This window comes from Dicentrarchus labrax, unplaced genomic scaffold (genome assembly GCF_905237075.1).
Source record: "Dicentrarchus labrax unplaced genomic scaffold, dlabrax2021, whole genome shotgun sequence".
Lineage (NCBI taxonomy): Eukaryota > Metazoa > Chordata > Actinopteri > Moronidae > Dicentrarchus > Dicentrarchus labrax.
The window spans coordinates 28,003,647-28,021,670 of record NW_026136711.1 but is presented as its reverse complement, the minus strand read 5'-3'; the positions used below and the strand labels follow the sequence as shown (position 1 = coordinate 28,021,670).

The following is an 18,024-nucleotide window of genomic DNA, read 5'->3' as shown; positions in this document are numbered from 1 at the left end:
AGTGCAGTACTACATTAAGCCAAGTGCACATTTTCATTGCTCAACTGAGCTGCTCAGTAAACTGTCTATAAGAAGATCCTCGGCTACAAAACTTAAATTAGTCCTTCTTTTATCTACAGTCAAATAACCATTAAAGGAAGAGCTTTCAGTGAGAAAACTATATTTAACTACTCATATGTATAGATCTGAAAGAAAAACTCACATTACATATTATATTTTACTGAACACAAATCCAATCCGTACTATACTCTGACATCTGTAACACATTCATCTCTGCTGAATATAACCTGCTGACTAAACACTTACTGCCAAGAGACCCATTTTATCTGATTGCATTATACTCACTGATAAGAGTGTAATAATGCAGCATTGTTTTTCCCATAATATTTAGCACAGTCATTAATGTACTTGTTTTATGCAAGAGTGCTTACCTAATTTCCTCTACCAGATCAGAGGTGATATTTGTGTTTACTCTCCATTCGTGTCTTCAGGCTTTTCTTGCAGTTATGTCACACTCTTTTATGAGTTCAGGGTGACTATTTAAACTGTCTGGATAAGTCACACTTGTTTAACCTCTGACAATGTGAACCCAAAACATGCTCAGTGCAACGAGTCCAACACATCACCACACCATGAGCAACCATCTTTTTATGCCACCACACCAGCCAGGGTGACTCATAGAATACCACAGACATGCTGTGAGAATTTCCGTTGATACTTATGGAGGTTAATTCATTTTAACCAGAGATTATTTTACCAAATAAAATGTCTCATGTTAATGTTTATTGGCCAATAAAGTCCATAGTACAGTGATCATATTACTGGAGACCTTGTGAAACTGCCAGTCGAAAAGCTTTGGGTTAGATGCTTTGACTCTTACTGTACATGGCTATTGTAGATCCATTAATCATAAAGTCTCAGCCATGAAAATATAGTACAGTAATATCAATCGCTAATAAAATATAATGAAATATGCACAAATTCGCCAGAGTTTAAATATGACAGTGTGAATCTGGATATTAATATAGAATTTGCCTGCTGTTTTTATATTGTCAACAGTAATGGTGGAAAACTGTTGACTGTTGATGTCCAATACCATATTGAATGAACAGTCATAATGTATTTCCAGTGCCAGCTGCAAAGTGATCGCTTTCATAGGGATGGGTAAGAGGAACCTCCACCCTTTACCACAGCTGTAATATGGGTTTTTAGCAACTACATTTCACCCATGTATGGGTTTCCATGCGCTCCAAACTTTTATCACCGAACAAAAAGGGGTGTCACGTTTGAAATATCGGATAGTGAGAAGACAGAGAACGAGCTGAGGACGGATAGCTGAAGGTAGTCGGCGAAAAACTTAAAGTAAGTCTGATTTTTGTTTTTATGGGAATTTTCTCGTGTCAGTAATCTTCACCGAAATTAATCTACTGACCAAAAGCAACAACATTTCATATGGTGAGATTGAAACCATCATGCAGGATGGTTTCAGTCAAGTGGTATAGAGGCAACTGTACGATTGTTTAAATATGGGACAACAGAAAGGCTTCAGGACTGAGGAACAATACAGACTAGCTCCAATACATTTTTCAGATCCATAAATGTTTGATTGATTTTAAGACAAACAGCACTATAAGTGATTACATTTATAAACCCACCCTCTTTTTCCACTCATCTTATAAAGATAAGTACTAGGCTTTGTTTACCACAGATTTAGAATTAGGTTGGGTTCATAGGCTGTCAAAGCATTTGACTCAATGCAGAAACCTACAGATCTTGACAAAAAGGAAAGAAAAACATACTTGTTTTAACAGACTATTTTTCTTTTTTACATTTTATGACCTGCGGACATGCTGCTATTTTATATAGTTGTGTAAAAATGTTAGTGCCTGGCTTTTTAGCATAGCCTCACTAACCTGGCCCATAACAAACACCACAGAAACAGGAGCACTATCTTTAATAGTATCTTAACCATAAAACTTTACTTCTTTCTTTTTCATATTAATGTTAATGCAGTAAAGTCTTAAGAATTTTGATGTAAAAAATATAAAAATATAAGTGGACCTCTTAAGATCATCCTGTAACACTTCTACTGAAGTTCTCAACTGTGTGCCATATTTGAGGAATGTGACCTTCCCAACTGACTTCCCATGACGAACAAAGGACTGAGCATGTGACTATGATCAGTCTGCACTGTGTGACACATCAAAGCTATTATAATACCTTTTTCTGCTGCGTTGTAGATGTTCAAGGTTAGATATGCTTTTTCACATTTTTCGGTGTTCCTCTTATGGTCCTTTATGTTAAAGGGCCTTGTAAAGAAGCCGTATGACCATGATCTTGATATACATCCCTTTTTGTTCTAATTAAAATCCCCTCAGCTCTGAAGATACTAAAAAAATTACTCAACTGACTTTACTTTAAAGATTAAAAATACCCTACACTAACACTTCGGTCATTACCATCTATTTGTACTGGACTTAAAGGTCTTGTGAGTAACATTCAAAGTAGGTCACAGTCATCTCCTGTTTACTGCCTATAAGCGGAAGACTTGGTTAAAACAAACCTCTCTCATAATCAATCTTTGGGGAGGTCGTGTTTTTCAAGTATAGGTGTTTTTTCATCTTTCAACACAAGACAAATCTACATGATTGCTCAGGCAGTTTGAGATTAAAGTTTACTTTCAGTCTTTTGCTGGTAGTTAACAACTAGACACCTAACAAGAATCACGGTTCAAAACATAATTCTTAAGAGTTAGTGGCATAAAGAAGATTTACAGATATGTGCATCGGCTTAACAGTTTGATTCGAAGACATTCTGCTCTTGTCTATGTTTGGATCCTGAGCAGTTAAATTACTGGCAAAGTTACTTGACTCCACAGGCAGTTGGGCAGAGTCAGCCTCTAGGTGGGATTTCACATTCCCCTTTTACAGTGTCCCAGCATGTCTCCAAATGTCTGCACGAGTCACGCAGGACTCAAAGCATCCCCACTTTGACAGGCTGATGTCATATGGTAACATAGATGATACATGAGGAGAACCTCCAAGGTTGAGTTTCTCAACCTTTTCTGGCCCACGACCCCATGTGTAGGTCTCGCAGTTTCTCATGACCCAAGCAGTTACAGAACGGAGCCATGAAGTTGAGTCATGTGACTTTGTGTGTACTTGAGACGGTGGAGGGAGCTCAAAATGAATCATCTGAAAATAACTATATCAGGGCTACCTAAACAGTTAGTTACAGGGTTGAGTTTTGGAACATTTTGATGGGCATTTTTGCCATTTTTTGAACTGAACAATTAATAGGTTAACTATATATAATATACATAGACAGATTAAAATATAATAAAATATGTTTTGTTACAGCTCTATATTATCTATATTTGAAACGTATGATTTCATACAAATATTTTATATGCCTATACATGTACTCCAATCTAATTAATATTTTTTTTTATAAATTATGCCCATAATTGTTTTTATTGCTTTATTTTATTCAGTTTTTGTGTTATCTCATTATTTTGTGTAATTTTCAGTTTCTTCCTGTTTTCCTTATATTGCTTTACAGTAATAAGAATATAATCTTAAAAGATCCTTGAGGGTTATGACCTAAATGTTAAGAAACACTGCTTCTGTAGGGTGATATAAAAATTCCCAAATATGTTTGCTTAAAGATTCCATGATTCCTTCATCAATTGTCTTCAATGTTTAAAAAAAAGTTATTTTGTACATTTTGGGTTAATGATGGTTTAAATATACTGCATGTACGAATAACTGCAAATTTACAAAATCTAGTTGGTTTTCCCATACTGCCCTCCAGTTATGTGGTTGACCATGTAAAACAACATAAGTAAAGGAAGTTACAAACATTATGTGAAAGACCTATAATTTGAGAGTATGTGGTTGACAAATTTACACTATACCTTCTAGACTGTATTGTGTAAACCCCACAAATCTGGACTTTTTCCCCCTTATGGTTCAATGCTAGCCTTGTAAGCCATGAACAAGTGTAAACAACGAACATATATGCTTGGTTGTGAATAATGAAGAACATGATGAATCCTAAGAAACTGCAAACAACTGTGGCTGCTTTTCTTTGTTTCAGGCGCAAACTGATCAAAAGTCTGAGTGGCAAACAATTGACAACGCTGCAATGAGTTCAGGAACAAACCAGGACCCAAAAGCCTTCGGTAAGTTTGGAAAATATGACTTTTTGTGTGTGTGTTTTTTTTTGTCATACCTGGAAATATGGTCTAATAAATTCCAGTTTGTTTAACTCAATTACACAAATTTAAAATACTTACCAGCAGTTGCATAATCAGACAAAGCCTTTCACATATTGTATATATAAAAAATATCTCAATATTTTTGGATTTTAATAATCAGTAACCTTTAAAGTGTGATTAGAATTGTCTGAGCTGACTAAATTACCATGTTGTATTAACAGTTGAACAATTTACACAAATTTAAAATACTTACCAGCAGTTGCATAAAAACCAACCCACGTCTCAGCACTAAATCACGAAGTACCGGTACTTCAGGACTGGATGTGCCATATATCTCTATATCGCAAAAATAAAGGTGAGGACGTGATCACGCCATGTGATTACTAGTTATATGACTGAATCCTGCCATCTACCAGGTTTTTTTTATTTTTTTTGGGGGTTTTTTGGGGGTTTTTTTTTTTTTTTTTTTTATTATTTAAATTATTTAAAAATAAAATTTTTAATTTTTCAAAAAAAAAAAAGAAGATATTATCGCAAACGATATATATCGCCCACCTCTAATATATATATACTATTTATATCTACCAACAATAAGTACGTGTGAAGGTGGATAAAATATGATTGCAGAAGAAAAATGGAAGAAAGAAAGAAGCAACTTAGCAACTACCTTGCTTAAAAAAAACACTTCAAAACATTTCAACTTCATTTGACGTCTGAAATACCACTTCTTTTTTACTTGAAATTGAGGACAAGAAGTGTACCAATTTCATTTTTTCAACCTTCAAGAAATCCTAGAGTCTGAAATCATTCACCCCCATTCTAGAGGCCTGGTGTTGGTGGCTCAGAGTGCTTTATAAAAGGGATATCAGCTTTATACAGCCAACAAATTCTTAATGAAGGTATCCTGAAGTGTACTGGTGTCCAAAACTAACATTTCTTCCAGGAGTAATTGGTATGCAGAAGCAAACGACTGACTGTGTCCTACCAGACTTGGATTATGTGTGAATCAATGCTTGAGGAACAAGGTTACAAGAACCCTGTCTGTGTTCAGTTGATATAAGAGCGTAAACCAACCCCTTGAGAGATGACGGTTTGATGAATATTCAATATTTGCCCTCTAACTGGAATAGGGCTGCTGTGGGAAAGTGAATGGGTAATCTAAAAGTAACTCACATTTGAAGTAGTGATATAACAGCCTACTCTTGAGTTTACAGCACTGTCAGTGCAAATTATTTATCTCAGAGAGGATCCGGTTTCACTTTGAAATTCATTTTATAGCTGAATTCTTTTATTGTATTAGTAATTTAATTCATGTTATGCCATTGATAGTTTTGTAAGCATTATCACCGGCCTTCTTCCATGTGTTTCCATGTAATTTTGTGCATCTACAGTACATGACAGTGAGGTAAAGGTAAAACATGGGGAAGTAAAGGTTTGCTAGCTGAATATATTTCATCTCGCAAAATGTGTGTTTACTATGGCTTACCATATTTAAACTGCCTGTTTCTAGGACATCAAACAAGTTGGTGATATTACTAGTACAATATTTACATTTGAAAATTGATAATGGATACACAGACTGGACTCAAATGGAGTTAAATCCCTCAACTTGCGGGATAAAGACAGAGACACAAAAAACTGAATTACTTCACTGAAATGCCGTTATCACATTCCAAACAACAAAAATGAAATGTGTTGCTTATTAAAACTGAATCTTTGAGGCCGAATGTGATTTAAGTTTTGTATGGTATCTGCATAGTTAACTCTGGCACAGCTTAATGGATCCCAAGACTATAATAGTTCCATATGGCTTAAGACCAGATTTTACTACAATAATTGTGGGACACATTTGATTCTGCACACAGTTGCATGGTGATTAGCCATTTGGCCCTATCTATACTATGCAGCAGTAAAGGTTCAAGCCCTAGGGTGAATGAAGCGGCTCTGAGTCATTACGAGGTATGATGCTTGTGCAGAAAAAGGAGTAGGGTAACAGTTGGAGTTTGTGATTTCACCAGCTGTTGGATGAACTTTGCGGTGCATACAGAGTCATCCTACAGCTGAGCTCCTAGAGAGGAAAAAGGCTAAAATGTGTCACCCATCTGGTAGTTCCAAGGTAGTAAAAAAAAAAAAGGGCCATAGTGCTTTTGACATTGTGGTGCCTTAACTTCATAACTTCCTCAATAAGCCTCAAAGAAGCAAACTTTTCAAATCATCTTAAAAATCAAAACTTTTTAAATACAGCATTCCCAATTAGATTTTATATTGTCTATGTGTTTGTTTTACAGGTACATTTTACCTGCATTTACAATGCCTATTTTACAATGTATATGCTTGTCTTGCCATCTGGTAGCAGCTGTCATGGTTGACAAAGAGAAAGGAAATACTGACCTCTTGTGGAATTCTTGCGTAACTTCAACCAAAAGCAAACCCACTGGTGAAGGTGTTAATCAATCTCAGATATAATGGATGTTAAAGACACTATTAATGTTTTGAATGCTTAAAAACTGGATGATTAAATGCTGTGATAATTTTTATGATATATGGCAAGAAAATGTATGCAGCTTAACTCCCAATCCCAGACACACACAGTATTTATAACAATTGTTTTTTTGTTTTTTTTTTTGTCTGTGATTGTGTTAAGTTTTACTATTATTTCCTGGTCTTAACAGTGGCTATCAAGAAAAGGTCCAGAGTTCCTGGGGTTATGATTACTCAGTATGTGGAGCAACTCCCTGCAGGAAAGTCAACACCTGACTTTACCCGGAAGCCAATGGCTACGACTGTTCAAGAGGGTAAATAAACACACAGCGTAAAACTGTGATTACATTAAGACTATCGAACACTATCTACAAACTGTATGGCTGTTGTATGACTCGCTTTATTTTCATTTTCTAGGTAAAAAAGCTTTTTTCAAAGCTATGGTTAGTGGAGAGCCGCTACCAACTGTGACATGGGGGCGTAATAAGGGCCAGGTTGATGACCCAGAAAAGTACAAAACAAGATTTGAGGAAAGAGCCCAGGAGCACATTCTTGAGGTGAGAAAACAGTGTTATCAAAACAAAATCCCTCATGTCTTGTAAAGCAGATAATAGCAATAGATCACAAACCATTTCACTTCTGATCTGTATTAAATTAATGATGTATATTTTAATTAAAATAAAAGAAACATACATAACTTTGATTTGTTCTTGAAGTATTTCCAAGAACTCAATTAGAAAAGCTCATTCTCCACATCAATGGGAGACATAATATTCAGCACTAAAGATCCAATCTAACTATTACAATATTGCTTCATCAGGTACACGGCGTAAAACCAGATCAAGCTGACACCTACAAATGCTTTGCCACCAATGAGTATGGACAGGCTGTCTGCACTGTAACTCTCAATGTTATTGGAGGTAAAAGATTGATTAATACCATGCAATATGTTGTGAAATAATAAAATATATAGTAAAATATAGTGTAGGTTTGACTATTCATTTGTTGTTTTGCTATTGTTTTCATGCTTTTTTCCAGTTGGCTTAAAGAAGAAAGGCAAGGAAGGTATGAAATATACCACAGGAGCTTAAGTGTATCATCCATCAATACATACATTTATTTTTTAGGATTATAGAGATTTATAATTTGTTTCTTTAATGTGAACTATGGCAAATTTGGAACAACAATGTGTGTTAAACATAGTAATGAAATACTGAAACCTGTGCTGTAATTAAAAAGCCTCCAAGCAAGATCCGATGGTTTCAAAGAATTATTGATATACAAATCAATTTGATCCAGCATGTTTTGTTTGTTTGTTTCTTCAGTTTAAGGTCTGGATAGAGCTATGCGTACAGTTTAAACTAATATAATAATGAATAATGTGGCATTAAGGAAAAGCATCTCATGAATTTTCTTCCAATTTACATATCATTTTCTTTCAGCAAATGCACAAGATCCACAGGATTTCAGATCAATGCTTAAGAAAACGTAAGCTCCAGTCATAGTCAAAGTTTTTCTATATATATATATATATTTATATATATGTACCGCTTACGTTTTTTCTCTTTTCAGTGTTGTTGTCACCAGAAAAAAACAACTCCCACCAAAAAAAGAAGGAGAAATTGATCCTAAGCTCTGGGAACTGCTTCTTTGTGCGCCAAAGAAGGACTATGAAAAAATTTGCTTTGACTTTGGTGTTACCGACTTTCGCTGGATGCTGAAGAGACTCAGCCAGATGAAAAAGGAAAGGCAAGATGAGCAGGCAAAGGTACTGTGCTGTATGCAGTTTGTAACAACTGCACATTTCTGGAATACTGGATCATGTATTTTGAACATAAAAATGTTGAAAACTGACCTTAAAGTATTTTAAAGCTGTAACAGAAAACTTGGTGGCACAAATATCTGCAAGGGTTTGCTTGTTTTTGGCTGACTTTAAAGAGAGACTCAACACCAGTATGTAAATTAGTGTTTCACGCCACAATTTTAAATTACTCTCAAAAAGCATGTCTCATGCATGTTGAATTTTTTTATTGTTATTTCAAGTTTTCATTTATTTCCTTCTTATGCATGGAGGCTAGTTTTGCCTGAGGCTAAACTGACCTAGTGCATCTTAACAAGTAAACATCCATGCTCTGTCCAAGGACACTTGGTTCAACATGTCATATTTTCAGCAGAGAGTTCAGAGAAAACTACAAATACATACAAATTATCTTTCTTTTGTAGGTTGTAGAGAAACTGGACAATGTGAAACAAATAGAAGTAACACCCAGTGGGAGAGCTGAATTTAGCATGGATATGGCACTGTGGGATCCCAACAGTGCAATTAACCTATTCAAGGTGAGTTAATGTGTATGCAACATTAACAATTTCAAAGCAATCACTTCAATGAGAAATCAGAAAAAAACTAATCTAACTGCGTTTCTCTAACAAGGATGGGAAAATGGTTTCATATGGTGACGATGAAAATTCAAAGCATAGTCTTAAGAAAACAGGGACAAAGTATGTTTTCAGCATCAAAGATCCTCAGCCAGAAGATGCTGGATTTTACCAGGTTGATGTTGAAGATGCTAATGTCCTTACAACTGACTTTCAAGGTAAGGTGTAACAATTGCATTTGTTAGGGAGAGAATTCAAGGCACATTTAGGAATGTAAAGTCAGTCAGTTAATCCACCAGTTAATCCACATCCACCCTTCCTCATCTCTCAGTGCCTGCTGTGGAGTTCATAGCCAAGATTAAAGATGTGAAGGCTTTTGAAAATGAGGACGCCACCTTTCAGTGTGTGTTGTCAACACCCCTCAACCGCATTACCTGGTCAAAACAGGACTCATCACTTGAACATGGGGACAAATATGAGATCACTGTCTCAGAGGACAAACTAATTCACACATTGAGAGTTAAAGGCTGTGAAATGGCAGATAAAGGAGCATATTATGCCATTGCTGGGATAGCTTCCAGCAGTGCCTCTCTCACAGTGGAAGGTGGGAAATCTTTTCATTTCTTTTTATATGATACACTAATAAAACAATATCAATCTTTTGTTAGTGTGATAAAATACACTCCTTGATTTATTTTCCCTACGTGTATGTGTTCACTGTAATGCAGTTGATCCAAATGGTGGTAAAGGCCGTAGTGGCACCCAAACTGGGGATCAAGATGACCTGATTAAACTAGCTTTGGAACAGCAGGCCAAGCTACAAAAACAGAAAGACGACTTGGACGCAGCCAGACGAGCACAGGCTAAAAAAGACGCAGCAGGTGCAGGGGATGGAGGAGATGGAAGAGATGGTTCTGGTGATGGTTCTGGTGATGGGTCTGGTGATGGGTCTGGTGATGGGTCTGGTGATGGGTCTGGTGGCAAGACTGATGGAGATGAGGATGATGGAGACGGCAAGAATAAGAACCTACTGACGGATGGAGATGACGGAAATGATGCAGATGATAAGAAAAAGAAGCAACAGCGAACTGGCCCTTTGGTTCCTGACACAGTTATTGGTAAAATCCTTGCATGTCTGAATAGTGAATAATGTGTCACTGCACTGCACAGACAATGACATACAGTAATGGCACAGTTTTAGTTCCAGTTCTCATAATGTGCCTCTGCTACTGCATAATGTATATAGGCAGCCTTGCTATCTGGGCCCATATTTGCCAGGTGTCTCATATTTACTCCTAGCTATTGCACTAGAAATAAAATTGGTCCGTACCTACAGAAAAATATGAGACACAGTTACACTCGGAAGTTTTCTACTCCAGAGAACAAAGTGAGTACAGGGGGAAAAAAGTAAAGTATGGACTCCAGTGTGCATTAACAATTTTAGTTCCAAGACAATTTAAGCCTATAAATGTTGAGAAACGTCTTTATACTGTTCTTTGTGGAGTCAGCACAGGTCAGATCTGTGGACAAAGTCGGTTAGAAATAGCCACCTGATGAAAAATTCTAGGATTCTAAGAAACCTCTTAAATACTGATGAAAATATGATGACTAAAAAGTGGCTACATGTCTATGCTCAAAATAAGTCTGACGATTTTTGGCCAAACATCAGAAACCAGTAGTCAAACATGTTGCATTTAAATTCTGGATTCGAATCAAAATAATTTAAGAGTCAATTTTTCATTAATAATAAAATAAATAAAATAATAATTCATGAAGACTTGGGTACAACTTGTATGGTCTTTGTAAAATGATTATTTATATTTAGGGCAAAAACTGGCCAACTGAATGATTATGAAAGGAGTTTAATGATATACTTCATGAAAGATCCTATGCAGTTCTGCATCTTGACCACTAGAGCGAGACATATTGTAAACATGAAAACAAACAATGGTAGCAGCCACGGAGATGTCAATGCTATCCTTGATCTGCTTATGCCTAAAAATAGAAAACTGCATGTTCATCTGTTTTCTGCACCTTTGTTTGCTTTGCACTATTTATTTATATGGAATTGAACACCAAAATGGTACAATGACTCTGGTTGGAGACACACAACATACTCATCTTTTTGGTATTGCTGTCATTTAAAGATTTCTGTGAAGTTTGTAGGGTCTAACTGAAATTCCCATTTCACCTCTTCACTTTAGCAAATAATATACTAGTTTTTTATGCTACCTGTTCATTCTACGATTTTTATCTGCATACTAACTTCAACAAGGTATAATTACTACAACTAAACACAATGCATAGTCATTTTGATTATTTATAATTTTTCACTTTGTTTTTACTGTTGCAGATCGTGGTGTTCAGTTTGTAAGTGGGCTGTCAGATACTCTTGCTAATGTTGGTGAACGGGCAGAGCTGTCTTGCAAACTAAGCAGTGAGACGTCTGTGGGATGTTGGTATAAAAATGGGAAGCTGGTAAGTCAACTGTTCCAGGAGAATTACAAGTATATAGGACTACCGCCATGCATCACAGTTTCCTAGCTTATAAAACCACAAAGGTCCAGTTTAGTCAAAAATAATATATAGTACAATCTATCAAAATATTTGCACTATGAATATTGAATCTTTTTATCTGACAAGTTAACCAGTGAGGACGGGGTAACAATTATCAAAGATGGAGCCTGTCACAGGTTGATAATTGATTGCTGTAAAAAAGATGATGGAGCTGTGTACCGCTTTGAAGCTGAAGGCCGTAAATCAGAAGCAACTCTTAATATTCAAGGTCAGAATAAAAATGAATAAGATGGTTTTGTGTCAACTGATGAATTTTCCCATGGTTGCAAAGGGTTTAGGTTTTTGACTGTTTTTTTTCCTCCAACATTGAAGACCCACCAAAAATCGACGCTGACGCACTAGGAAAATTCACAAAGCCAGTCATTATAAGGGCAGGTGAAAATGCTGAATGGAAGCTGCCTTTCTCAGGTGGGGCACCAATGAATATACAGTGGTACAAGGATGATGATGAGCTTTTGCCCGGCCTCAATGTGAAGATTGAAACATCAGCTACTGAAAGCAGACTACGGCTTACTAAGTGCCAAAGGAAAGATAGTGGAGAGGTCAAAATCAAAATAAAAAATGAATTTGGTACTACAGAGGCAGTTTCCAAACTTATTGTACTGGGTGAGTTGACAATAGGAGACTAAAGTTTGCCAATTACACATTGTACTGTAAGGAGATGAATGCCTTTCTCTGTAAGTTTATTTATTTTAATTTCGTCAACAGACAAACCCACACCGCCACAAGGACCTGTGGACATTATGGAAAGTGCTGTAACATCTGTTGAGTTCAAATGGAAACCACCAAAAGATAGTGGTGGATGCCCGGTCACAAATTACATCGTGGAACGCCAACAAGTAGGCCGCAATAAATGGTCAAATCTCGGTGAGATCCCTGGCAACAACCCGAGTTACAAAGATTCAGATGTGGACCCTGGAAGGAGATACTGCTACCGGATCAGAGCCAAGAATGCTGAAGGCATTAGTGATTACCTACAGACAGAGGACATATCAGCTGGTGTATTACGTAAGTCTTTAGCTAAGCCTAATTTAGGCTTTGTGGTACAATTTGCTGCTGTCTGATGAAAACTTAAAATAAAATAACTATAGGGTGAAACAATTAAACGAAAGAAAAAAATTAAAAAGGTCGTCATAGTTGCAGGCGTGTATGAAGTCATAGAGGAAGGAATAGAAGAACAATAAAAAAATATCAAAGAATAGACAGAATGTCTAATGTTTCCCCCACAGGTTATCCTGGACCCCCAACAGCACCTAAAGTGGTCAGTGCCTTTAAAGACTGCATCAATCTGACATGGGCTCCTCCATGTGATACTGGAGGAACCAAAATAGTGGGATACAACTTGGAAAAGAACAAGAAAGGCACTAATTACTGGAGCCTTGTTAACCAAGGAGGGCCTATTGCAGGTATCCAACTCATATGAAAAGCTTCAGGAATATATCATGATTGGCTACAGTGCTGTGAACATTTATAATGATATGATAACCATTTCTTCCCTTTTCAACAGATACAAAGTATGCAGTGAAAGATGTTTTTGAAGGGGCAGCATATGAATTTAGGGTGTCTGCCATTAACCTATCTGGTGCTGGAGATCCTAGTATTCCATGTGACACCGTGATCGCAAGAGATCCAATGAGTAAGCCAGTAACGCTGAATTCCTGTAGTTGTCATCACTGAAGATTATGTAATCCTGCAAGTTAATGTATTAAATATAATGCTGTCTGTAGCTATTTGTGTAAGCACAGCAATGCTCAGCCAATAATTAATATTATCGTAATTTCAGAACCCCCAGGCAAAGTCACAGACTTGAAGTTAACATCCTCCAATTACACCACATTTTCACTGGCTTGGACTAAACCGAAAGAAATGAAGGGGATAGAGGATGAAGCCCAGGGGTACTATGTGGAGATCAGACCAATAGAAAGCCTTGAATGGACCCGCTGTAATGCCATCCCAATTACTCTAACTTCCTACACCGTGCTTGGCTTAAAGGCAATGGCCACATACTGGGTGAGAGTAATTGCCACCAATTATGGAGGTGATGGAGAACCTCAGGGCTTTGACAATTACATCATTGCCATGCCTCCTCCTGGTGAGAAAATTTGAAATTCATATCAAGAACATCAGTTTTGTAAAGTTTAATGATTAATTAAATGTTATATTCAGTATTCACATGAAGTCAAAGCAAATATTTAGGTTTTTTTCCATAATACATCTGCACAGTGCACACTTTGCCTTAAAATAACCCTGTAGCTGTCAAAACCACTACATACACAAACACTGCAACACTGCTCTGCACAAAGAATACATCACAATAGCTTCCCATTAATTTCTGTCTATAGTGTTTTCATAGTGTCTTTATAATATTACGTTTAATATCCATGAACATTGGAGTTAAAGGGTGGAACTGATGTGACAAGACAGTTATGACAGTAAAGGTATGTATTAAAGACATGGTACAACATCAAAACGACATTATAACAGAGGCAAAGCAACCTGTTCTTGTTGTTTTTAAACCAAAGCAATTTCATGCGCATCACTGATCCAGGCTGTTTATATGTATGTATTGAAATTGATGGTTTCTGTTTATTTAGTCACGCCACCCTGTGGTTCAGTCGTTTGCAGCACTGTGGGATAGAAATAGGTTCCAGTAAGAGATCACAATGTGGGATTTTGAAAAGCTGGCATACCCAGAGAACAATGGATTAAAACAAACAAAGGATCTGAAATGCATCTGGATTCAAAAAGATACTGTAGTGATCAATGTCTTCACCTGAATACTGTATATTTCCTCAAAACATTTGTCCACAGAAATTGAAATTTTAACAAGAACTCAAAGGCTTTACATTTCTTAATAATCTATACAATAGATATTATCATTAGATAGTATTAATATTTCAAAAATGCAAAGAATGAAAATATGACTTTAAGAGGAGTGACAGTTTGCTAAATGTTAAGAACCTGAACATTTTATTCTACATTTCACCCTCACAGTAAAGCCAAAGTTTAAAGATCGCAACATGAAGACCTTTGTGGTGGTAAAATCTGGAAACACGGTCCGTCTGAATATCAACTTTGAGGTATTGTGCCAGAAGTTTTCTTACTAATGGGGTCCATTGGAGAAAGTATTTTTATTGTGTGAGCCTTCAAGCTCTTTAGTCAACAAACTAATCTGATATTTTTCTTATCGCCTACAGGCCTGCCCCCTGCCAGAAATCATTTGGCTAAAAGACGGTGTTCTGGTGCCCAAACATGTAACAATTACCAACTCTGATAAAGGTTCTCAACTGTTAATCCCTACATCTGAACGCTCTGACACTGGGATCTACACCATTACTGTCAAGAACATTGTCGGCCAGGAGAGCTTCAATATTGAAATCAGAGTTACAGGTAAATCTCTGCGCACACGGCCCTAAACTACTGTTCAAGGCCTGGTATATAAAAACATATAACTCATAGTTCTGTTAGAGAGACTGAATGAATTCTCTTTGCTGGCCTCATTAGCTGCTCCCGGCTATTCAGCACATTAAACACTAGACCCAGTTAATTCCAGTTGGATTTACTGAATCTAAGTGGTCAAACTGTAAATTATTTAAACATTTGGCAAAGAGAAACTGAGCTGGATACAGTATATGACAAGTAAGGCTGCACAATGAATCGAAATATTATTGAAATCGCAATATGGCCATGTGAAATATGCAAATCGCAAGAGCTGCTTGATAAATGTAAAATGTGTGACAAAACAGCATTATAATGAAGTACTGTAGTGCAGTAAAGGTGCCCTGGTCAACAAATGTTGTTCTCCAGATTTAAGAAAATATGTGGGTTTGGTACAGACAAAAATTCACATCATCATGTTTTTAATAGTTTTTTTGTGAAAATTCAATTTGTGATGCAAAAATGATCGTTCCCACATAATATTGAATCACGTCGTATCTGTCAAAATAATCACAATATGTTTTTACCATATCATGCAGCCCTAATGACATGTACTTTATGTTGGATAGAAAGGTATATTTCAAACAAACTTTGGTAATTTGTTGACCTGTGTGGTTGAGCATACAAGTCTGTGAGCTGTAAAAACCAGGAGACCTCCCCATCACCCATTAGATAGCCTCTGTTTTATGTTTGAAACAGAACTTACTCAACCAAATTGTATATTCATATATTCTGGATATACTCAGCACTCCATTGTTCTCTGGCTTTTTTAAATCCCCAGCTGAACATTTCCAGCTCTTTCTTTCACTCTACTACACTAACTTGTGCAGTTGGCTGCGGCTTTCAGTCTAACATCATTGCTTAAAGATAATCTGTGCCACTTCTTTTTTTTAGTACGTTCTTCTCTAAACTACACAATGTTTTTGCTATTATCAACAATGCCGCAAAATGCATTTATCTGTGGTTATATTAGAAGTAAGACTAACTATTTTGGGCAACTGGTTTATAGAGCTTATACAGACATCATTGTTCCAACCAAAATGTTAAAGACATACCCAGCAAACTAACCCTGTAATATCAGTAATCTGTATCTATATGCTGTTAAATCTGGTTGTAGATGACCCCAAGCCTCCAGGTCCAGTGGAGCTGGAACAGAACATCCCAGGAACAGTGACTCTGTCCTGGACTTCTTCTCCAGACGAGAAGAGGGATGACAGACTACACTACTTGGTATCCAAGCGGGACTCCTTCAAACGCACTTGGAGGACAGTGGCCGACAACCTCTTCAACAATAAGTTCACAGTTGTCAACATTTTGCCTGGACGGGAGTATAACTTCAGGGTATTTGCTAAAAACGATATGGGTCTTTCTCCACCTTCTGAGTCCCCAGTGTTTGAAACCAAAAAGGAAAAAGGTTTGTGCCTTCAATCACATCTGAATCAATTTGCACTTTTCACACTATTCTCACACTACTACTATTTTTCTGTGAAAGCTCCCAGTATATCACCTCTCTTCTCTCTAATTGCCCTATTTAGTGATGTCTGTGATTCTGATTGTCTCTGATGCTGTACAGTATGTGGTTGTTATGTCTGTATGTCCGGCTGTATTCTTGAGCTCACTGAGACTACCTGATTAAAAAAGTAAACAAGCTAGTGTGTGTATATATATATATACACACACACATACATATATTGACCAGTGCACATACCTATCTTTGTGAATCTAACCACTTAGTCAGTCAACAGTATTGCTACAATGTTTATAGCGAGCCAGAGTAAAACCGTCCGCTCCAGAAGTAAGAAAACCTTGTTCAGGGCCACACTGACATTTTCAGAACTTACAACCTTACAACTTAATCTTACTCACCTCACCTCAACCTCAGTGTGGGTATGTCGTGCAGTTTGTTTTTGTCAAGACATGGTTGGTCAATTTTTAAAGGGTTTTGATTTAGTATTGCACTAAGTTGGGAGCCTCACAAGAGAGTAAAAAAAGGTAGAGTCTGAGCAACAGAGACAGAGATAAGCTGTATTCTCCATGTCCCATAATGCATCGTCATTATCTGGGTTATTTTTCCTAACTTTTCTAAACAGCCGCTAGCATGGACGTGATGTCAGGATCTCAATTACAAGGCCCCAAGTACAAACCTAGTAAACTATTTTAATTCTGTAAAACCCTAAACTTTGCGCATTTCTTTGTGTTTCAGAAAAGTTCAAAGTAAACATGCCAGAGACAAAATCCATGGACTTTCAGTCACCTCCATCATTTATCGTTCCACTAAAGAGGCGTACAGCTCCACTGGGTTACGAGTGCAACATGAGCTGCGCAGTTAAGGGTGATCCGGCTCCGCGTGTGACATGGTACCGCAATAATATCAGCCTGAACACAAACACCAACTACCACATCACCAATGTATGTGGAGTCTGCTCTATGCTCATCCTAAGGGTGGGACCCAAAGACAACGGGGAATACAAAATCGTCATTGAGAACAAACTGGGGACAGCGGAGTCCTCAATGACACTGAATGTCAGAGGTATTAAACAGAATCGTACATTTTTCTGTAAAGACACTGATGTAAGTATGTAGATGAAACAATCTGAGAGAATCAATATGTTTCTTTACAGAGTGAAGAAGAGCTGCAGCTGTTGGACAGAAGCTGAACCAACAGATTCCCATTGTCTTGTAAATTGACAACGTATTTAATTTCCCACTAGTGTGATGCACTACTATGTAATCACTTAACAACTTCAGAAAGCTCCAACAAACATTAATTGACGTTTTTGGAATGTTATGCTGTACTATTAAACTTGCGGTTTGATGTGATACTGGGTTGCTTGATGTCGGTGGGTTTTCATTTTTCCATTTGTCTGTAATCATTGTCTATGTTACGCTTTTGTGCCACATTTCACCATTAAAAAATTACCTTCACTTTAATA

General features: G+C 37.0%; 1 protein-coding gene across 1 annotated transcript; it reads left to right on the top strand.

Moving 5' to 3' along the window:
• The first annotated feature begins 1,252 nt into the window (after positions 1-1,252).
• LOC127372398 (immunoglobulin-like and fibronectin type III domain-containing protein 1) lies at positions 1,253-18,022 on the top strand. The gene is made up of 24 exons (XM_051416065.1): positions 1,253-1,362; positions 4,099-4,183; positions 6,892-7,014; positions 7,118-7,257; positions 7,521-7,620; positions 7,739-7,765; positions 8,143-8,188; positions 8,273-8,468; positions 8,924-9,037; positions 9,132-9,294; positions 9,408-9,680; positions 9,805-10,194; positions 11,430-11,554; positions 11,720-11,861; positions 11,966-12,259; positions 12,362-12,661; positions 12,883-13,059; positions 13,161-13,289; positions 13,437-13,745; positions 14,648-14,733; positions 14,851-15,043; positions 16,209-16,505; positions 17,295-17,621; positions 17,713-18,022. Exons 2-24 carry the CDS (start codon positions 4,147-4,149, stop codon positions 17,715-17,717), a joined length of 3,993 nt encoding a protein of 1,330 aa, XP_051272025.1. The 5' UTR covers positions 1,253-1,362; positions 4,099-4,146; the 3' UTR covers positions 17,718-18,022.
• The last annotated feature ends 2 nt before the right edge of the window (positions 18,023-18,024 follow it).

Bases quoted from the DNA above. Each gene is read 5' to 3' on its own strand.
- LOC127372398 (XM_051416065.1), top strand. From the start codon at position 4,147: ATGAGTTCAGGAACAAACCAGGACCCAAAAGCCTTCG. The intron at 7,621-7,738 runs GTAAAAGATTGA...GCTTTTTTCCAG, and splicing joins AACTCTCAATGTTATTGGAG to TTGGCTTAAAGAAGAAAGGC. The intron at 9,038-9,131 runs GTGAGTTAATGT...TTCTCTAACAAG, and splicing joins GTGCAATTAACCTATTCAAG to GATGGGAAAATGGTTTCATA.